This window comes from Hemiscyllium ocellatum, chromosome 43 (assembly GCF_020745735.1).
Source record: "Hemiscyllium ocellatum isolate sHemOce1 chromosome 43, sHemOce1.pat.X.cur, whole genome shotgun sequence".
NCBI classification, from domain to species: domain Eukaryota; kingdom Metazoa; phylum Chordata; class Chondrichthyes; order Orectolobiformes; family Hemiscylliidae; genus Hemiscyllium; species Hemiscyllium ocellatum.
This window is the reverse complement of record NC_083443.1, coordinates 13,345,074-13,365,158: the sequence shown is the minus strand read 5'-3', so window position 1 is coordinate 13,365,158 and position 20,085 is coordinate 13,345,074. Positions and strand designations below refer to the sequence as shown.

Sequence of the window (20,085 nt, the reverse complement as noted above, 5' to 3'; positions counted from 1 at the left end):
TCTATAGCCTTTATATAGGGTGGATCCACACTGTGTAGGGGCCGTTTACTAAAGCTCTACCCCTGTATATGATCCTGATAGAAGTAAACACATAATACTTCCTAGCTCATATACATATCAACCCCCTTCCTGACTCCCATTAGGAGAGGAGAAAGTGAGGACTGCAGATGCTGGAGATCAGAGCTGAAAATGTGTTGCTGGAAAAGCGCAGCAGGTCAGGCAGCATCTGAAGAACAGGAGAATCGACGTTTCGGGCATAAGCCCTTCTTCCTGAAGAAGGGCTTATGCCCAAAACGTCGATTCTCCTGTTCCTCGAATGCTGCCTGACCTGCTGCGCTTTTCCAGCAACACATTTTCAACTCCCATTAGGAGAGCTCAATACTGGGCATGCAGTTTCACAAAACACCACTGAAGCAGGAATTATCTTGCCAGGAAAATCCCCTGTACTGTCCACCTCCTGCCCAATTGCCAATCCCTCAGGGGAAGGAAGGCACTCACGACAGAGTCCTCGGGTAGAGGGATGGGTGGGGAGGGGGAGGGGGGAGAGAGGTGGGTGGGGTGGAGAGAGAGAGAGAGAGAGACAGAGAGACAGAGAGAGACAGAGAGAAACTGATGGGATAGGGAAAAAGAGAGAAAGAGAGACAGTCTGTATGAGATAGCTCAAGATGGAAAAGGGAATGTAAAACACTTGCAGAGAAACACCTTTAAGAGATTTGGGGTGGCTTGGTGGCTCAGCGGTTAGCGCTGCTGGCTGAGAGCACCAGGGATCTGGGTTCAATTCCACGCTTGGGTAACTGTCTGTCTGGAGTTTTCACATTCTCTCTGTGTGGGCTTCCTCCGGGTGCTCTGACTCACTCCCACAATCCAAAGATTGCAGGTTAGTTGGATTATCCATGTAGGGTTACAGGGAAAGTGTAGAGGGTTGGGCCTGGGTGGAATGCTCTTTGGAAGGGCCGAATGGCCTGCTTTCATATTGCAGGGATTCTATGAATAAAAAGAAAGAAAATCTCGATGTGGTGCATTCACAATATGTTGGGGTGGCAAAATGTCTCAGCCATGATCAAATAGTAGAGCAGACTCAGTGGGCTGGATGTCCTAATTCTCCTCCTTTATCATATGGTCTTTACCTGCCTTCCTGCTCCTATCACAATACCTAATGTCAGTCTTCATCAGTCAGACAGTGGATTGTACACAAGCAGGTGGGGGAGGGGGGCCCAATACGTCACTTTTAAACATTCTATGAGGTCATGTAAAGGAGGAGCTGGTGTTACTCAGCATCTTTTGATGGACCCAGATAGTGCTTGAACAGCAAGAGGCCATTGGATGATCATTTGGACAGAGATAATGTGCAAATGTCCAGGGAAGGACAGAAGAATGGTGCTTGGTAGTGACACCCATTTGAACAGCCAGGAAGAATGGGCTGAATGGCCTCCTTCAGTGCTGTAACTCTTCTGTGAAGTGGAATGTGGTAAACACCAATGTTCCCACTCTGCTCCCCACAGCCACTGGGAGGCATCGTGCACACCAATAGCTATGGCACTGCATGGCGCCTGCTTTCTAGAAGTCTCTGTTGTGCATGGTCCCTTGAGATCCACATGGTGGGTAAGGCAATGAGAGATAATGTTGGCAAACAAAGTGGCTAATGGGTGCACGGCAAGAGCCCACAAACAGCAATGTGACAATAACCAGATAATCTGGTTTTGTGTCTTCATAGTTGGGCGAAATATTTTTGGCAAGACACTCAGCATGGTGGCACAGTGGTTAGCACTGCTGCCTCACAGCGCCTGAGACCCGGGTTCAATTCCCGACTCAGGCGACTGACTGTGTGGAGTTTGCACGTTCTCCCCATGTCTGCGTGGGTTTCCTCCGAGTTCTCCGGTTTCCTCCCACAGTCCAAAGATGTGCGGGTCAGGTGAATTTGTTGTGGTTCTGTTCGCCGAGCTGGAAGTTTTTGCTGCAAACGTTTCGTTCCCTGGCTAGGGAACATCATCAGTGCTATTGGAGCCTCCTGTGAACCAGACTTTAATCAGGTGAATTGGCCATGCTAAATTGCCCGTAGTGTTAGGTAAGGGCTAAATGTAGGGGTATGGGTGGGTTGCGCTTCGGCGGGTCGGTGTGGACTTGTTGGGCCGAAGGGCCTGTTTCCACACTGTAAGTAATCTAATCTAATCTAATCAGAAGGCTCTTCTTAACCCTGAGATAATCGGTAGGAATAGAAATAAGCCATTCAGCCCATCAAACCCACTCCGCTACTCAAATGAAATTATGGCTCACCTGGTAATCCGCAACTCTACTTTCCTGCCATACTGATTAAAAATCTGTTTCAGTCTTGAAAACATAACATGAATGATCACTTATGTTCATCTGAAAAGGATGAATTGATGTCTCAGTACTGAGAAAGTAGGCTAGATTCAATGTGACTTGAGCCCACAATCTTTTTAAGAAGAAAGCCTGCTTAGCACTGAGCCACAGCCAAAAGCCTTTTAAAACGGATTCTTTTTAGGTAGAGACAACAAATGTGCACAAATGCGACATTAGAAAGAAAAAGTGATAAAAGAAAAGATAAAAATTGGAGGCTTAAAAGTGGCTAGTTTGGACCAAATAGATGTAAGACAATTGGAGAAGGTGTGGGGGGGGGAGCAGGGTGGGTTGTGGGGGTGAGGAGGCAGGGAAAGTTTCAAGAATGATCTTTTGTTTAGAAGTTACATGAAATCACTGAGATTTGCTGAGGTCTGTTGAACATTGTTGCACGTCAAACTCCAAACAGGCCTTGTTTCAAGGCAGCCTGATTAAATTAGTGATATAATTTCATGTACAGAACTCAAAACAAGCCTCTGAGCCTGAAGGCCATGGGTTTATGCAACACTGCTGGATATTACCACAAAACCCAGATTAACACTTTACTGGAGAACAGAAAGCATACCAAACTGTGGGAGTTAACTGCAGATGAATCCGCAGCCACAAGTGATTATATTAAATATTTGGTTTGATTTATTTACAGTTGGTTCTGCTATAATGTGTTTCCTCAATATGAATTGGCTTTAACGTGATTGAAGAACTTAGATCATTATTTGTAGAACATGAACTCTCCTGACCTGTATTATTTGTAGAACGCGAACTCTCCTTAGCTGTTTTGGCTATAACGTGATTCCGGCCCCATGGCACAGCTATTGCGCAATGTTCTTTATAATGTGAGATCACAACTATCGTGGTTATATACAGTACTTGATTTGATTTATTTATTGTCACATATATTTTGTTCCAAAATACATTGACAAGTGTTGTGTACTGTCGTCAGTCCCTGGCGCCATTTTAAAACAGAGAAAAATAAACCAAAACATAGAATATAAGAGCAGAAAAATGAAGAAATAAAGAAATAGTCTTCAACTTTACAGTCTTTCTTGATAAGTGCTCATCTATTGGCCTGTTGGCCAGGCATGAGTCCCCTTTGCCACCCAGCTGCCGGTGGAACAAGAGTCGCCATTCTTCGGTGCCAGCTTGTCTCCACCAATGCCCTCGCCATTACGAGTCCAGGCTGGGCCTTGTCAGCGTAACCGCCACAGATTCTGCTGAACCACACTATGCCGTTGCCATGAGTCCACTGCCGATGCTGCCAATGCCACCCAGTGCCATACTGGGCCCAAGCTCACCTTGCTCAGGGGATCCAATGGTGTGATTTTCAGTAAAGACCAGCAGAGGAGCTCTTTTACTGCAATAGCCAACATCTAACTTCAATCAACACCACTAAACTTAGATAATGCTTATCTCTTGTTGCTGCTTGTTGGGCCTTGATATTTCAAAGATGGTTGCTGCCTTTCCTTCTCTATAACAGAAGCAATTCAATGGCTTTCAAGCAGTTCAGGGGAGCCTGAGAATCTACAGGAACATACAGCGTGCAGTAATACTGTAGTGTGGAGGCAATGGTGTTGGCCTAGTAATCTAACACCTGTGGCTCACACTTTAGGGGTGTGTGTTCACATCCCACCAAGCCAGGTGGTGAAAATTTGAATTCAATCAAAATACTGTGGAATTAAAAAGCCAGCCAGTGGTGAAGGTCTGCTGCATCTTACTTTTCTTGTGGCCTAAGTATGAGTTTTATCGGGTTTTTTGGTTGGTTTCTCACTGTGACACCTAATGAGTTTACTCATGTTATTTTACCAAACCTATCTCATTAACTGCCCACCCCTTCCCTATAGTGGTCCAGTCTCCCAATTTTAGACCCCATCTTACCATGTGTCATTCCCCGAATAATTTGCCTCTGCCAGGAATTCCTGAAAGTTTTGGCATTGCGTCCATTGTGCACCTGGCTAAGTATTGTCAATCTGGGGTTGTCCTGCACAATTCCTAACATTTGCTCCAGATGTGGCAGGTGGGTGGTGAGTATCAGAGTTGACAGTGTGGTGCTGGAAAAGCACAGCAGGTCAGGCAGCATCTGTGGAGCAGGAGAATCAACATTTCGGGCATGAGCCTTTCAACAGGAATAGCTCAAGATGAAGAAATTGGAAAAAGGGAAGTAAAATACTGACTGAGAAATGTCTTTAAGTGGGTTTGAGGTGGCATGGTGACTCAGTGGTTAGCACTGCTGCCTCAGTGTACCAGGGATCTGGGGTCAATTTCACCCTTGGGTAACTGTCTGTCTGGAGTTTTCACATTCTCTCTGTGCGGGTTTCCTCCGGATGCTCCGATTCCCTCCCACAATCTAAAGATGTGCAGATGAGGTGGATTATCCATGTAGGGTTACAGGGAAAGTGTAGAGGGATAGGCCTGCTCTTTGGAAGGGCCGAATGGCCTGCTTTCATACTGTAGAGATTCTATGAGTAACAAGAAAGAAAATCTCGATGTGGTACATTCATAATATGTTAGGGGGGACAAAATGTATCACCCAAGATCAAATGGTAGAGCAGACTCAATGGGCTGAATGTCCTAATTCTCCTCCTTTATCATATGGTCTTATGAAAGGATGTTCACCTACCTTCCTGATCCTATCACAATGCCCAACGTCAGTCAGTCAGATATTGAGTTGTACACAAGCAGACTGGGGAGGAGCACAATACATCACTTTTAAACATTCTATTAGGCTGTGGGGTTGGGTATCAGAGCCTATTGAACAGGCAGGGTCCCAGAGGTCCTTCCCCAGGACCAGCAGTGGAGGCAATGACAGTAGGCCATGCCAGCCCAGTCTGGGATTGGCACCTGTGCCAGTGTAGACTCAGCTGTCTGGAGGAACGCCCAACACTAGAAAGTGACCTTCTCCACTCTGCCAGTGCAAGTGTCACCATCTTCTCTCCAATAACTCTCATTCTTCAATACCCTAGACAACACCGGTTCAGTTTGTCCAACTTCTCTTTGTAGGCCAGTCCTGCAATCCTTTGTTTAAAACACACTGTTCTCTCCTGATTGTTTTGTCAATTCCTTCACCAAAATAATTGAATATTGATTATTTTCTTCCAGCTCATCACACACAATCTCATTTGGTTAATCAGCCCTGCCTCAAGCTCACTCCCAGTCTCTGCCTCAGGTTGAATGCCCTCACAAATTGGTGTTCATTTTAAGCCAAAGATGACCTTCTGGTCTTTTTTTAATCCCATGCCAATATTTTCCAACTCCACGTCATTCCTTTTGTGTCTGCCTCAGCGAATCCTCTGCCGAAATGCTTGTCCATGCCATTATCATCTTCATAGAGCATGGTAGCAAACCCTTCAGTCTAACTCATCCATGCTGACCTAGTTTCCCAAACTAAACCAGTACCACCTGCTAGCATTTGGCCCAAACCCCTCTCTGCCTTTCCTACTCATGTACCTGCCCAGGTGTCTTTTAAATGTTGCAACTGTACCAGCATCCATCACTTCCTCTAACAGTTTATTCCCCACACGAACCACTCTCTCTGTGAAAAAGTTGTCCCACAGGTCCCTTTCTCTTCTCACCTTAAAAATACACCCTCTAGTTTTGAACTCCCCCACCATATAAAAAAAGACCTTTGTTATTCACCTTATCTCAGCCCATCATGATTTTATAAACTTCTACAGAGTCACCCGTCAACCACTCACGCTCCAGGGACAAAATGAATGAATGAAGGAATAATTTTACTGTCCTGTGTATTTTACAGTGTGTTTGATAACCACTAGCCAAACACCGTTCCACATCCTCCACTCTCCCAATCGCATTTGCCTTCCTAGCCCTATACGGCGTGGCAAGACAGATATACTGTGAGTCTGGCAATTCTGGCTGAGGGGTCAAAGTGCTTAAAGGCCAGGCAGAGGTGCAGTGAGGGTCCTATAAGCTCTGAATGAGTGACCACTAAGAGAGCAAGCGAGAGCTACCTGGAGATGCAGCCTGGTCAACCCTAAGCTGTCCACTTAGCACACAATGTCCTTGCTGCAGTGTTGCAATGAGAGATGCCAGTGCAGCCTGAGGTGCAGCACTGATGTAAATGGATCGGCAATGGGCCATGATGCTGCACGTATCGGATGCTGCTGTTCAGAGTCCATTATGGAGATCCTTCAGAACAAACAGCGAGCTGAATCTGCCAGGTCTCCATTTGATTACCACGTTGAGAATTCTGGATGTTCAGATTGATTGGAACATTTGGGAAGGTAGGATCCTGAATATTAGTGAGGCAAGAAGTAGTACTCAGAAGGCCTCAGGCCTCCAGCTAGGCCTCACCACACATCTCCCCCAATTCTATAGGTAGTCTCAGCATGTCACTCACATCCCTATCCTCATTTTGAATAACCACAGTCAGTTCAACAAGAGTCTGGCTTACTCATGTCCTTCAGTGAGCAAAGTGGAAGAGAAGGGAAAGTTAGAGGGTGAGTGAGGATAGGAATCACAGGTGTGTCAGAACTAAAGGTGAAGGAAGTAGTGATGTCTGTAGAGAAGATAGGTCCAAACCAGCATGGACACCAGAATTACATTCCACATTCCAGTGCCCACAGTACCTTACATATGAACATTGAGAGAAATAGGCCATTCACCCCTGTACTGCTGTATGAGAATACAACAGAACACAAGTATGGAGAACACAGTTATAGGAGAACACAGATCAGGAGAATAGTTACAGGCGAATGCAGTGACAGGACAACACAGTTACAAGAGGATACGGTTACAGGAAGGTTCTATTTAATACAACCATTGCTGATTTGATTGTAACCTTAAATCCACGTTCCTATCCACTCTTTCACCCATTAGATTAACAAGAAGCTATCCATCTCTGTCTTAAAAATAGTCAGTAGAAAAATATTCTACTAGCTTGTCTGATTCCTTTCTGTAACTTTGCTTTTGTTTCAGTCTCCCAGCACAATAATCTGGCCTTCTATATTACAAGTCCTATGCCAGATTTTCCTTGTGCATATACATTGTGTTTTGTGCCTTGCATCTACCCAAAGGAGGCTATTTCAGCCCATTGTGCCTACCCTGCACTTTGAAGGGACAAAATAGAAGTCAGGAATGCGCAAGGACAGAGAATTCGAGGAATGAAGAATTCCCGAATGGGATAAGTAGTGAGGAGATTTCAGATATGGGAGGATAATGTTGTTGAATTTGAAATAAGCACAGAAATTGCTGCGATTACAGTTATAGGAAATTGCAGTTACAGAAAAATGCAGAAGTAGGAGAATGCAGTTATAGGAGAATGAATTATCAGAGGATGCTGTTTACAGGAAAATACTTTACATCAGAACACAGTTATAGGGGAAGGCAGCTACTTTAGAAACCAATTACAGGGAAATATTAGAATGTAGGTAAGGGGAACATAGCAGTAGGAGAATGTATTCTCAGGAGCATGCAGTGTAGAAGAATAGAATTATAAAAAGAGAGAACATAGTTACCTGAGAACACAGGTTCAGGATAATTCCATTATAGCTGTTAGAAGAGAATGCAGTTAGAGGACACTGTGTTTAATTAGACTGCAGTAAGAGAAGAACATTGCTGTATAAGAATGCAACTGAACATAAATATGCAGCACACAGTTATAGGAGACCACAGATCAGAAGAACATAGGTTATTGGCAGATGCAGTGACAGGAGATCGCAGTGACAGGAGATCACATTTACAAGAGGGACAACAGTTACAGGAAAACGGAGTTCTGAGTGAATGCAGTTACGGGAAAATGCAGATATAGAAGAATACAGATATAGGATCAAGCTGTTATTGGAGAGCATTCTTTTACCAGAGAGCAGATCGTTGAGAGTGCTATTTTAGGAGAAAACACTGATAGGAGAATGCGGGTACAGGAGGACACATTTTGAAAACTGTGCAGTTTTATTGTAATACAGTTGGAGAATAGTGCTGTTATTAGAGTGAAAGGAGAACACTTATGGAAGAATGCAGCAGCAGAACACAGAAAGGGGACAGTGCAGTTTTATTAAACAGTATTTGGAGGAGGATGCATTTATGTGAGAACGCAGTCACCAGAAAAATCAGAAAAAGAGAGCACAGATATAGAAAAACACAGTTAAGAGAAATTCAGTTACAAGAGAATGGAGATACAGGAGAACAGAACTCTGGAAGAATGCTGGAAAATAATAAAAGCAGTTTAAAATCAAGCATTTAGAGGGGAGCAGGGAGTAGTTATACAATAATGCAGTTATAGGAGAACACGGTAACAGGAAAATGCAGACACAGTACATAAAGAGCAGGACTATGTTGTTAGATTGTAATTAGCTGAAAGCACTGTTGAAGAGAACACAGTTATGGGGGAGAGCTATGGAACAAGAATTCAATTGTAGAAGAACACATTTATAGGGTAACACACTTATAGGAGAAAGTGGTTGTAAACAACGCAGTTAAAGAAGCACACAGTTATAGGAGACCACAGTAATAGGAGAACATGGTAACAGGAAAATAATTATCAGTAGATGGGATAAGAGAAGAACATAGTAATTGGAGAATGCACTTACCAGTCGTCACAGTTAGAGGAGAAGATAGTTAAAGTGAATGTGGCCACAGGGGACCACAGGAGACTATAGTTGCAGAAGGTCACAGAGTTGGGAAAATCGTGTTACAAGAGAGTGCAGTTTCAGACAGTTATCAAGGAACACACTTATAGGAGAACACAGGACAGTGCGGTTTTATCGCAATGCAGTTATGGGAGCATGCAGATAAAACAGAATACAATTATAGGGAACAGAATTGAAGGAGAGTACAGTTACAAGAAAAGGCAGAAGTAGGAAAAGCAATTATTGGAATTACAGGAAAATGCAGCTTTGGCAGAACACAGTTACAGGAAAGAGAGTTGGAGGCTAGTGCAATTATAGGAAAACCCTTTCAGGAGAACACTGTATCAAAAGAATACAATAACAAGACAGTTCAGTTATAGGAGAACATAGTTACAAGTGAAAAATAAAGAACTACAGATGATGGAAAGTTGTGCTTTCTCTTCATAGATGCTGCCAGACCATTTGAGTTCCTTCAGCAATTTCTGTTCTTGTTTTAGTTACAAGCGAACACAGGTTTAGGACATTTTAGAAAGATGATCAAAATCCCAGGACAGATGTTAGAGATTGAGAGTCTTTGGAATGTTTTCAGAGATGCAGTTCCATGCAAGTCATTTCCAGGGCATGTTGGGCAGGATTGGGTGGAATTCACAGAGTGAGGGGTTGATGTACAGGACTCCAGACTCAGGTGAAGGGGCACAGACTGGGAATTACGTAATTAGACAGTAATTTTTAGGATCACATTTGGAGGATAATTGACCCCAAATCTCTCCTATGACCCACTTTCTATCATCAGGGTGAAGGCTACGGCAAAGTCATTATTTCAATAAATAGTTTAAAGGCATTTTTTGTGTTAGCGGAACTAAGCGTGGTTGATGAATGAAAGAAGGTCGGCATCTGACAGAGAGCATCGAGGTGTCCATGGATACTGCAAACAGCAGATTACATAGTAACCTGGAATTTGTCTGTTTCAAGTTAAATCTGTCTGGCTTATTGTCAGAATGCCAAGTACATGCACAGAGCGCTGAGAGGCAATAGTCTGTCCCACAGTGTTTAGGTGCAGCTGACTGCAGACACATTCTGTTCACTGCATTCAGCAAAGTGCAAGAACAGGTCTGTTTCCATGCTGTACGACTCTTTGACTCCAAGATCATGGCTGAACAGATTATAACTTGAAATCCCACCAGTCTCTTTCCCACCTTTCACCCACTTGCTCAGTAAGAATTTATCCACCTAGTCTCTGAATAATATTCAAGCACTAGATTTCCACCTAGATTTTCAGGAAGAGAGTTCCAAAGACACTCAACACTGAGAAAAAAGAAAATCACCTCATCTCTGTTTTACTGAGGCAACTCAAGAGTTTTAAACAGTGGCTATTTGTTCTAGATTCTTCTATAAGAGGAAAGATCCTCTCCACATAGATCTGGTCAAGACCCCTCAGGATTTTATATGTTTCAGTTAAATCAAACCTCCAGTAGATACAAAGCCCAATCTTTCTTCATACGATAGTCCATTCATTCCAAGTCATAGCCTGGAAACTTTTTCTTATGTATATCTTTCCTTAGATACTCCATAAATAGTTTCATAAATGCCTACTCTAAGTGAAGTGGAATCTTCCTATCTTTATATTCAAAACTCCTCACAATAAAATGTAATATTTCATGAGCTTGCCTAATTACTTGTTGTACTTGCATATTAAACCTCTGAGAATCAAAACTGTCATTCATCATTAACTGGTGTCTTTCTATGGCAATGCTTCTACAAATCAGAGCCCACTTGTCAACTAATCAATATTCTCTTTTCATACAGTACAAATGTTGGTGTTCCCCCATAACTGATATTCTTGCAAATTGTCCTGATGAGTGGAAGACATAAGTCTTGGATGAAATGGGTATCTTTTTTCAGTAACATTCAAGGCTTGTACTACCAAATGATGACCCAGCAAGCTGTGGTGAGATTTGACCCGACACCCCAGAGAATGTCCCTAACCCCCTGAGTTAACAATTTAGCAACATTATTACCAGCTTCCCATCAGGGATTGGTGTGTCGAATTGATACTTAACAACCTGAGTTCTCTAGTGCCTTAGAACCACTTTATTTAGATGTTACAGATGGTGACATAGAGAGGCAAGCCAATGTGATTTTATTCATTGTCCCCGGAAGGCCTCTGAGTAATATTCACACGAAACCAGAAACATCCCAAGATTTATGTTAAATTCTTTGTGACACACGAACAAACTATTTTTTGAGATGGGCGTCTCCACTGCTAAAGGCACTGGTCCCACCTTGTTCCTATTCGTGCTGTAAGGCAGTGTAGAGCTCTTCCAGCTCCACAGGAAAGGAACGATCCTACTGGAGGTTGCTCTATTTGCCCAAAGGTGAATGATCTGTGAGATACAGTGCTCTCTACCACATCGCCAGTGGTCTGTCGGTCTGATGAACTCACCGATATAAAACCTCACATGCTGCTCCAAAGAAATGTGACCCTAAAGCATTGACGCTTAGATCTTAATTGGCAAATCCCACCCCAGGAATTCAAAATACATCTCATGGACCAGGCGATAAAAGTCAGAGAGGTTTTAACTTTCATTTTCCTCCATTTTGCTTTCAATGTTATGACTTGAAAAAATATTGGCCGTGTGGCAGGAGGTCATGTGATAAAATCTCCAGGAACATGTCCACCCAAAATTGGCAACCTTAATTTTATTCAATGCTACACAAGTCCAGCACTGATGGATCTCAGTAACAATTCCAAACCTCCATACACCCCCATTAGTAGAATGCACTAACTTTGAAGGTAAGGTACAGCAACACTGCAGAGGGTCAATGTGGAGATCAATCAGAGTCAGGCTAACTTGGCCTCCTCTTGTGACTTTACCAAGGAAAGGTGGTGTATTCTGCCAATCTGTATACCCGGCACTCCAGCCTCATCCCACTCCTTGGGTTTTTTTTGCAGGTGGCACTGGGGAAGAGACATGGTCCTCTTTCAAAAGGGTCGAGGCCAATTCATTTAGAGACCAACTGAGGCCTGTTAAGATTGTTCAGTCGACTTCCAGGATCCCACGGTGATGGGCACCCAGCGACCCTTCGAGGTCCCCTCTGCCAGGGTGCAGATGCCATCCCACTGCTGGGAGGCTGTGTGGTTAGCACAGCTGCCTCACAGTGCTAGGGACTTGGGTTTGATTCCAGCCTCGGAAGACTGTCTGTGTGGATTTTGCACATCCTCCCTGTGTCTGTGTGGGTTTCCAATCCAAAGATGTGCAGGTAAGGTGAATTAACCATGCTAAATTGCCCATAGTGTTCAGGGATGCATTAGTCAGGGGTAAATGTAAAGTAATAGGGTAGGGAAATGGGTCTGGGTAGGTTACTCTTCAAAGGGTCGGTGTGGACTTGTTGGGCCAAAGGGCCTGTTTCCACACTGTAGGGATTTGATTAGATTACTTATAGTGTGGAAACAGGCCCTTCAGCCCAACAAGTCCACACCGACCCGCCGAAGCACAACCCACCCATTCCCCTATATTTACCCCACGTAAATGTTAGTGATTAGCGAATTGAGCAACTCAACTTGAGAAGGGTTTCAACTCAGAGGGGAAGTGAGGCGGAATTTTAATCTTCCCCACACCATGAATGGTGGGAATGGAGGTTAAATTTGAGAGCTTAGCTTATGACAATCTTCTTTGTAACTGGCCGTTGTAGATGGCAGGGTTATAAAACTACGTGCTGCAAGCTCTCAACAGGATCTGAGTAAAGCACAAAAACACAACAACTGAGGTCACAGTGATATCACACTCACCTCAGAGGCCTATTTACATATTCATTAAACCCTTTCTCGTCACATTCCATCATAAAGTTTTAAACCACCCCTTCCTCCGTCAAGTTATTCCGCATTATCTTCTGCCACAGTGCAGTTCCTGAGAGTGTCTCCCCTTGTTGTGTGAAGTCTACACACTGAGTCACCACTCAGAATGTCAGCTTACCTTACAAAGGGCATGTTATGAACAGAGCAACATCTCACCGAGGTGTCAGGAGGACAGGAACGATTGTACACCCTGCAGGACAAAGACCAGACATTGACTCAAACAACGAGTTCCAAATCAACCACTCTCAGTTCACCGTGACAAGCATTCAAACTAGTCAAAAATTAAAACGAATTACTGAGGATGTTGTTCAATTGAAATTAAAAAAAACTGGAAATGGTGGAGAAACTCAGCATCTACACTGTCCTGCCTTGTCCTTCTCCACAGCCATTACTACCCCCTTTGTCTTCTGTCTGCTGACATTATTGATCCATAATCCCTCTCATCCTCAAACCTACTTGTCCCCTCACTTGCTTCTCCCAAACAGCTTAAACACACACCATCTCCAATTCTTTTTAGTTTTGAGCAAGAGTCATTGAACTAGAGGTGTTAACTCGGTTTCTCTCTCCACAGATGCTGCCACACTTGCTGAGTTTCTCTAGCATTCTCTGTTTTAATTCCAGTTTTCAAGCCATTCATTCAATGCTAACCAAAACTGCTGCACGTTGAGTTCTGAAATCAGTTTAAAGAACAATATATTCACATTCAATCTAATCTTACATTCAAGAAACATTGGGAACAGGAGTAGGCCGTTCAGTTCATTAAACCTCTTCTACCATTCATTCAGATCATGCTGGCCTACATTCCATCTCCATTCATCAATTGATCAATATCCTTTGATATCAATATCCTTACCCAGCAAACCCATATCTATCTGAACATTACAAACTATCAATGTTCCCAGTGTCTTTGGCAGATAGAGTCATAGAGATGCACAGCACGGAAACAGACCCTTCGGTCCAACTCGTCCATGCCAACCATATACTCAACCAAATCTAGTCCCACCTGCCAGCACCCGGCCCATATCCCTCCAAACCCTTCCTATTCATATACCCATCCATATGCCTTTTAAATGTTGCAATTGTACCAGCCTCCACCATTTCCTCTGACATGCTCATTCCATACACGTACCACCCTCTGCATGAAAAAGTTGCCTCTTTTATAATCTTTCCCCTCTCACCCTAAACCTATACCCCCTAGTTCTGGATTCCCCTACCCCAGGGAAAAGACTTTGTCCATTTATCCTATCCATGCCCCTCATGATTTTATAAACCTCTATAAGGTCACCCCTCAGCCTCTGACACTTCAGGGAAAACATCCCTAGCCTTTTCAACCTCTCCCAATAACTCAAACCCTCCAACCTTGGCAACATCCATGTAAATCTTTTCTGAACCCTCTCAGATTTCAATGATCCTTTGAACGAAAGCATCCTTCCGGAACCATCTATCTCTACCTTTAAGTTCTGTGCAGGAATCCCGATCAGAGAAAATGGTTTTTCCAATCTATCGTTGGTGATTTAAATAGCTAGATTTAAATTTAAATCACCCTTCAAATTTCTATACCCGGGAATGCAAGCCAAATTTCTACAGCCGGCCCACAGAACTTAAATCTGCCTTGTGTCCCTTTCTCAAATCCAATACATCTTTCCTTAGGGTGGAACCTCAAAACAGAAAACAGCACTCAAGAGGGGTCTGTACTGCATAGCATTTTGAAAAGTTCATTTTGTTCACTTGAAGTTACCGTAGGTATTTGTACCAACAGAGGGAGTCTGCATAAGCTGGTTAATAAAAGTAAGCCATGTCCACTCAAGTGATTTTAATTCTGGATCACCCTGGCTGTTTTTGTCCCAATGGGTGGGACCAAGGCTACGTGAAAGCATCACATTTGCCCCTTTCCAACACCTCCCCTCCCACCCAAGATCATGACGTGGAGCAATCGAACAGCTCACAGTGTGTGTTATGATCAGTAACTGGAGTTCTCGGGATTCAGTGAACACTGTGGTACTTGAGGTCTGTATTACTCTACAGGCAGTTGTAGCATCTGTAGACTAGCTGGTCATTGATTTAAATTACTCTGCCCTCATTATAACATTTAAAAAATGACAACCTACCAGTTGTACAATGGGCACACATGGCCATTTCTCAGGGCTAGACCATACCTGTCGAGAGAAACAGAAATTATTCAATGCACACGCAGTAACAACCAATCTGCCCACACACCTCAGATAATTTTACACAGACTCCAGCGCCAGTTCATTTTCTCATTCCACCTCTCCCTTATTAGAACTGTTTTGGAAACTGAGTTGCATGATTTGAGTCGTACTGACAGTCAGCTGAAAATGTACAGATTGTTCTGTTGCAGTTTGAATCCAGTTTCACTGAGATAATGCAGGTCCACCCTCATTGTTCACTCCGTAAGATGTGGAGCAGAGTAGGCCATTTAGCCCATCGAGCTAAATGCTATTCAATGAGATCATGACTGGTAGGCAGGGTCGAGGGGGGGTATGGGCCAAGTGCTGGCAAATGGGACTAGATTAATTTAGGATATCTAGTTGGCATGGACGGGTTGGACCAAAGGAACTGTTTCCATGCTGTTTATCACTATGACTCTATGATCACTTTCCTCCTTTATTCCCTAAGCCTTGATTCCCTGACTTATTAAAAATGTATCTCTCTCAGCCTTGAATATAATAAGTGACTCAGTCTTGACAGCTCTCTGTGGTAAAGAATTCCACCCTCCAACACCTCCACCCATCGAAACGTAAGGTGAGAATTACTCCTGGCGAGCAGATACCTTTCCTTGTCAGTCATTCTGATCTCCAGCCCATGTCTGAATAAATTCACTTCAGCTCAGCATTGCTGCCTTATAAGGGCCACCTCTGGGTCCTGGGACTATTTCTGGGTCACAATATCGAATAAGGTCTTTATTTTCTCCTTCTCCTTCCTTCCTCTCCCTCCTTGCGATTGGATTTACCCTGTGGGTTTCTTCAGCTTCAGATGGAGGTCTGTACTGAGTGGAGAGGAGTCGCTCATTGTGATTTTCCTGGAATTAGTCAACTCAATTAGTTAGGCCTCCCAAAGCCCTGAGGCCATTCAGAGTCCTTGCAGATTGAGTAGGGTACAGCTGAGGGTAGGCAAGAAGAGGGCACTTTCTTCACTGGGTAGCCATGCCGTACCAAGGCGGGCAGGAAGCGGGCTTTTATACCTGCCTGGGGCATCATCTCACACCCACTTCCAGCCTGTCCCAGCCATTTGCCAAATGGCCACCTCCTGATACCCAAATTGAGCTTTGTGCTAATGTGACTGCAGAACTACAGCAGCGTTGTTGCCTCTGAACCAACCTCTGAAATGGTCCAGCAAGCCACTCAGTTCAAGGGTATTGAGGTGAGGGCAACATACACTGGCCTCACCTGCAAAACCACATCCCACTAGAGAATCAAGAAAAACAAAATTAGATAAATTACTCCTGGGACAATTTTAACTTTATTCAATATTTGTAAATCTGCATTTTAATTGGTACTAAAGTTACTGAGAGATTGTAAGATTGGAGGAATTGTTACTCTGGTTTCCAAAGTTGAAGTTAGGCCATATATCAGTGTTTGCTCTTCTGCTTTAACTAAATTAATAAGTTTGGCAGGACACCAACTCTCGAAATATATGAGACGCATTCTGTCATGAGATCAGCTGAAAGCACAGAGGGGTGCTGAGTAAACCGACACGATATCCTTGCAAAAGCTCACATATTGAGTGCTTTAACATAGAAAACAATCCAGAATCTTTCAGAGAGAATGGGGAATAATGTGCTACAACCTGAACAATAACAGATTGGAGAAGGAGGAGCTGAAAGATGGTTATGCAGAGAATTTCAGAGAATGGAAACTTACTGTGAAGCTGCCAAAGATAGGGGTGAATGAAGGGGAATGAGTTGACCTGGGAGTGGTGTAGGGCATAGGGAGGAGACAGGGAAGCTCAGTGTGATACTGCGGGCCCTTGTCATGGGTTCAGCTTATCAACATGAAGCTCCACTCAGTCTGCTTCTGTGTGTGTCACTGATTTTGATTTATTGTTGTCACATGTACCTAAGTACTGTGAAAAGTTTTGTTTTGTGTGCACTACAGGCTTATCATAACACACAAGGACATACAGATCATAGGCTGTCTTGACAGAGTGAGGTATATAAGATTACATAAGCATATGAGGTATACAAAAGCAGAATCAACATGAGATTTGAAGTTAGAGAGGTCCATTCATCAGCTGCAAATGTGTTGCTGGTCAAAGCACAGCAGGTTAGGCAGCATCTCAGGAATAGAGAATTCATTCATCAACCTAATAACAGCAGGGAAGAAGCTGTTTTTGAACCTGTTGGTACGTGTTTGTATCTTCTGTCTGACAGAAGGGATTGGAAGAGATTATAACTGGGTGGGAGAGGTCTTTGATGATGTTGGCTGCCTTTCCGGGGCAATGAGAAATGTAGATGGAGTCAATGGAAGGTTGGCTTGCATGATGGTCTGGGCTATGTTCACTACTTTCTGTGGTTCCTTACAGTCCTGGGCAGAGCAGATACCATACCAAGCCTTGATGCCCCCAAATAAAACACTTTCTGTAAAGTTTGGTGAGGGTCCTTGTGAACATGCCGAATTTCCTAAGCCTCCTGAGGAAGCAGAGGTGTTGTTGTGCCTTCTTGACTGTCGCATCTAAGTGTGAGGACCAAGGCAGATTATTGGTCATCATCACTCCTAGGAACTTGACGCTCTCGATCCTCTCCACCTCAGCTCCAGTGAAGTAGTTGATGAATAGTTCATAGGGTCATAGAGTCACAGAGATGTACAGCATGGAAACAGATCCTTCGGTCTAACCCGTCCATGCCGACCAGATATCCCAACCCAATCTAGTCCCAACTGCCAGCACCCAGCCCATATCCCGCCAAACCCTTCCTATTCATGTACCCATCCAAATGCCTTTTAAATGTTGCAATTGTACCAGCCTCCACCACTTCCTTTGGCAGCTCATTCCATTCACGTACCACCCTCTGTGTGAAAATCCTTTGGTCTCTTTATATCTATCCTCTCTCACCCTAAATCTATGCCCTCTAGTTCTGGATTCCTGACTCCAGGGCAAAGATTTTGTCTATTTATCCTATCCATGCCTTTCATAATTTTGTAAACTTCTATAAGGTCACTCCTCAGCCTCTGATGCTCCAGGGAAAACAGCCCCAGCCTGTTCAGCCTCTCCCTGTAGCTCAGATCCTCCAACCCTGGCAACATCCTTGTTATTCGTTTCTGAACCCTTTCAAGTTTCACAACATCCTTCTGATAGGAAGGAGACCAGAATTGCACACAATATTCCAATAGTGGCCTAACCAATGTCCTGTACAGCTGCAACATGACCTCAATACTCTGACCAATAAAGGAAAGCATACCAAACGCCATCCTCACTATCCTATCTATCTACGACTCCACTTTCAAGGAGCTATGAACTGCACTCTAAGGTCTCTTTGTTCAGCAACACTCCCAAGGACCTTACCATTAAGTGTATAAGTCCTGCTAAGATTTGCTTTCCCAAAATGCAGCACCTTGCATTTATCTGAATTAAATTCCATTTGCCACTTCTCAGCCCATTGGCCTATCTGGTCCAGATCCTGTTGTAATCAGAGGTAACCCTCTTCGCTGTCCACTGCACCTCCAATTTTGGTGTCATCTGCAAACTTACTAACTGTACCTCTTATGCCGCATCCAAGTCATTTACATAAATGACAAAAAGTAGAGGACCCAGCACTCCACTGGTCACAGGCCTCCAGCCTGAAAAACAACCCTCCATCACCACCCTCTGTTTCTACCTTTGAGCCAGTTCTGTATCCAAATAGCTAATTCTCTCTTTATTCTGTGAAATCTAAACTTGCTAATCGGTCTCCCATGGGGAACCTTATCGAACGCCTTACTGAAGTCCATATTGATCACATCTACCACTCTGCCCTCGTCAATCCTCTTTGTTACTTTCTCAAAAAGCTCAAACAAGTTTGTGAGACATGATTTCCCACATACAAAACCATGTTGACTATCCCTAATCAGTCCTTGCCTTTCCAAATACATGTACATCCTGTCCCTCAGGATTCCCTCCAACAACTTGCCCACCATTGACATCAGGCTCACTGGTCTATAGTTCCCTGGCTGGTCCTTTATCACCCTTCTTAAACAGTGACACCATGTTTGCTCCAGTCCTGCGGCACCTCATCTGTGACTATTGATGATACAACTTTCTCAGCAAGAGGCCCAGAAATCACTTCTCTAGCTTCCCACAGAGTTCTCATGTACACCTTTACCTATTTCAAGACATCCAGGACTTCCTCCTCAGTAATATGGACATTTTGCAAGATGTCACCATCTATTTCCTACAGTCTATATCTTCCCTATCCTTTTCCACAGTAAATACTGATGTAAAATACTCTTTTAGTATCTCCCCCATCTCCAATGGCTCCACACAAAAGCTGCCTTGCTGATCTCTGAGGGGCCCTATTCTCTCCCTAATTACCCTTTTGCCCTTTATGTATTTGTAAAAACTCTTTGGATTCTCCTTAATTCTATTTACCAAAACTATTTCATGTCTCCTTTTTGCCCTCCTGATTTCCCTCTCAAGTATACTCCTACTTCCTTTATACTCTTCTAAGGATTCACTCGATCTATTCTGTCTATACCTTACATATGCTTCCTTCTTTTTCTTAACCAAACCCTCAATTTCTTTAGTCATCCAGCATTCCCTATACCTACTAGCCTTCTCTTTCACCCTGACAGGAATATACTTTCTCTGGATTCTTGTTATCTCATTTCTGAAGGCTTCCCATTTTCCAGCCATTCTTTTACCTGCGAACATCTGCCCCCAATCAGCTTTCAAAAGTTCTTGCCTTATACTGTCAAAATTGGCCTTTCTCCAATTTAGAATTTCAACTTTTAGATCTGGTCTATCCTTTTCCATCATTATTTTAAATCGAATAGAGTTATGGTCGCTGGCCCCAAAGTGCTCCTCCACTGATACTTCAGTCACCTGCCCGCCTTTTTTCCCAAGAGTAAGTCAAGTTTTGCACCTCCTCTAGTAGGTACATCCACATACTGAATCAGAAAATTGTCTTGTACACACTTAACAAATTCCTCTCCATCTAAACCTTTAACACTATGGCAGTCCCAGTCAATGTTTGGAAAGTTAAAATCCCCGATCATAACCACCCTATTATTCTTACACATAGCTGAGATCTCCTTACAAGTTTGTTTCTCAAATTCCCTCTGACTATTAGGGGGTCTATAA

At 43.6% G+C, this 20,085-nt stretch overlaps 1 protein-coding gene across 1 annotated transcript in view; it reads right to left on the bottom strand.

The window, feature by feature from the left end:
* The window catches only part of si:dkey-228d14.5 (uncharacterized protein LOC796266 homolog), a 58,796-nt gene that overhangs the window by 12,982 nt on the left and 25,729 nt on the right, over positions 1–20,085 (bottom strand). The window contains exons 2-3 of the mRNA XM_060854158.1: positions 14,901–14,948; positions 12,911–12,982 (exon numbers count right to left, since the gene is read on the bottom strand). Of these exons, the coding sequence (XP_060710141.1) occupies positions 12,911–12,982; positions 14,901–14,948 (120 nt within the window). The remainder of the gene's footprint in view (positions 1–12,910; positions 12,983–14,900; positions 14,949–20,085) is intronic.